The sequence below is a fragment of the Orycteropus afer genome, unplaced genomic scaffold (assembly GCF_000298275.1).
Source record: "Orycteropus afer afer isolate SDZICR_OR568_19922 unplaced genomic scaffold, OryAfe1.0 scaffold00120, whole genome shotgun sequence".
NCBI classification, from domain to species: Eukaryota; Metazoa; Chordata; class Mammalia; order Tubulidentata; family Orycteropodidae; genus Orycteropus; species Orycteropus afer.
In genome coordinates, this window is record NW_006921707.1 from 6,833,485 (window position 1) to 6,835,370 (window position 1,886).

At 37.6% G+C, this 1,886-nt stretch overlaps 1 protein-coding gene across 1 annotated transcript in view; it reads left to right on the plus strand.

Annotated features, from left to right (window-relative positions):
- The first annotated feature begins 1,423 nt into the window (after positions 1 to 1,423).
- The window catches only part of MMAA (metabolism of cobalamin associated A), a 23,618-nt gene continuing 23,155 nt past the window's right edge, over positions 1,424 to 1,886 (plus strand). Inside the window, exon 1 of the mRNA XM_007944107.2 lies at positions 1,424 to 1,868. Coding sequence (XP_007942298.1) covers positions 1,424 to 1,868 — 445 coding nt within the window. The remainder of the gene's footprint in view (positions 1,869 to 1,886) is intronic.

Genomic DNA, 1,886 nt, shown 5'->3' on the forward strand with positions numbered 1-1,886 from the left:
GTGAAGAAAAGCCTCTAGCTTCAGGGGATTGGGAGCAGGAGGCAGAGCTGAAACCCAAGGCTGAGGGGCTTTCACCCACCCAGCCCCTAGAGCCTGGCACTTCAAACTCAGACTTGAAGCCTCTAAATTGTAACAATAAACTCTTGTTTGTTTAAGCCATCCCATTTGTAGTATATTCCTGTCAGAGTGGTACCAAGTTACCAGAACAATCGTAAACACAAAATGGATATGCTGGATTTGTCTGTAAACTTTAGTTTGCTTTTGGGAGCTAGGGCTGTGACCTAATTATTACTAATGTTTTATAAATTGGTATTATAATAATCATAAGAGCTAATGTTTATTGAGCTCTTACTATGTGTTGTGTTAGGTACTATTCCAAGCCTTTCACATGAACTAATTCATTTAGTTTTCAAAATCAACCTATTGCAGAGGTATTCTTATTATCTTTTACTCAAGTGAAAACTGAGGCACAGTGACTTGCTCAAGATTATAGCTAAGTGGCAGAGACTCATAGGGGCCATTGCTCGAAATCTCTGCACTATCTTCAGTGCAGCCTGTCAGCTTTCATGTCTAATGCGATTAGAAGTGGAGAATATCAGGAAATCTAAGTAAAGGATCCTCATCTAATTCCACAGTGCTTCAAACTTTAGTGTGCTTTCTAACACAAATTCTGATGAATGGGCCTGGGAATATGCATTTTTAATAAGCAGCTAGGTGGTTCTCACCATGTTTTGAGATACACAGATCTAGGGACTGCATACAACCCTCACAACTCCCTTCACATGAAGCCTTTTTCTGACTGGCTGTTTGCTAAAGGTAGGCCATTTTTACATGTACCTGTGTTCCAGGGTAAGTTGTGTGTATGTGTATGTGTGTGTGTGTGTGTCTAGACTTATGCCGCAAGTGCCCACATTGTTAGTCACATATCTTTTGTAGAGAGTGGATAAAAGCCAATACCAGAGACAATTTTTTTAAACTCTCTGTGTATACTTCAGAATATGATATATCTGACCTGAGGAAATTATTAAGATGAGTGGAAGGTCTATGTACACAAGAAAATAAGCAAGACATAACATTTCTACACTGATGGAATGTTTGGTTTAGAAAACATTTTAATTTAACTTGCACTTTACGGTACAGTAATAGTTCCATAATTTGGGTTACTTTGAATACTAACTTGTAGATAAGAAGGAATCTTCTCTCTGTAAGATGTAAAAATTTTCTTACTAAACTACCAGTTGTACAATGTAGAACCCTTATTATGTATGTTTGGAATATGGAAAAAATACTATACTTTTAATTTTACTACTTAAGTATCTTAGTTTTATATTGAATTGGCAAAAATATGTTTTCTCTCTTCTAGGGAGGTCACAAATCGCACTGAGCCACAAACGTCCAGTGTTTCCCTTTAGGTCCAAACAAAATGAATATTTCTGTGCTACTACAACATTCCCACCAACATCTCCTAAAAGGCCTTTTAAGAACACCTTTCCGACGTTGCCACTTCATCTTTCCCTCAAGTGTTCATCTCGGATCAGAAATCTCCTGTACTCAGCAATTTAATTCTTTTGGATTCCATTGTACAAAGTGGATGCTGCTGTCGAATGGTGTAAAGAGAAAATTATGTGTACAAACAACCTTCAGGGAGTCCACAGAAGGACTTTCTGATAAAGAACAAAGATTTGTGGATAAACTTTATACTGGTTTAATCCAAGGACAAAGGGCCTGCTTAGCAGAGGCCATAACTCTTATAGAATCAACTCACAATAGGAAAAAAGAGTTGGCCCAGGTGCTTCTTCAGAAAGTAATAGTCTACCACAAAGAACAAGAACAATTAAACAAAGGAAAACCACTAGCCTTTCGAGTGGGTCAGTCTTTTTTTTTTT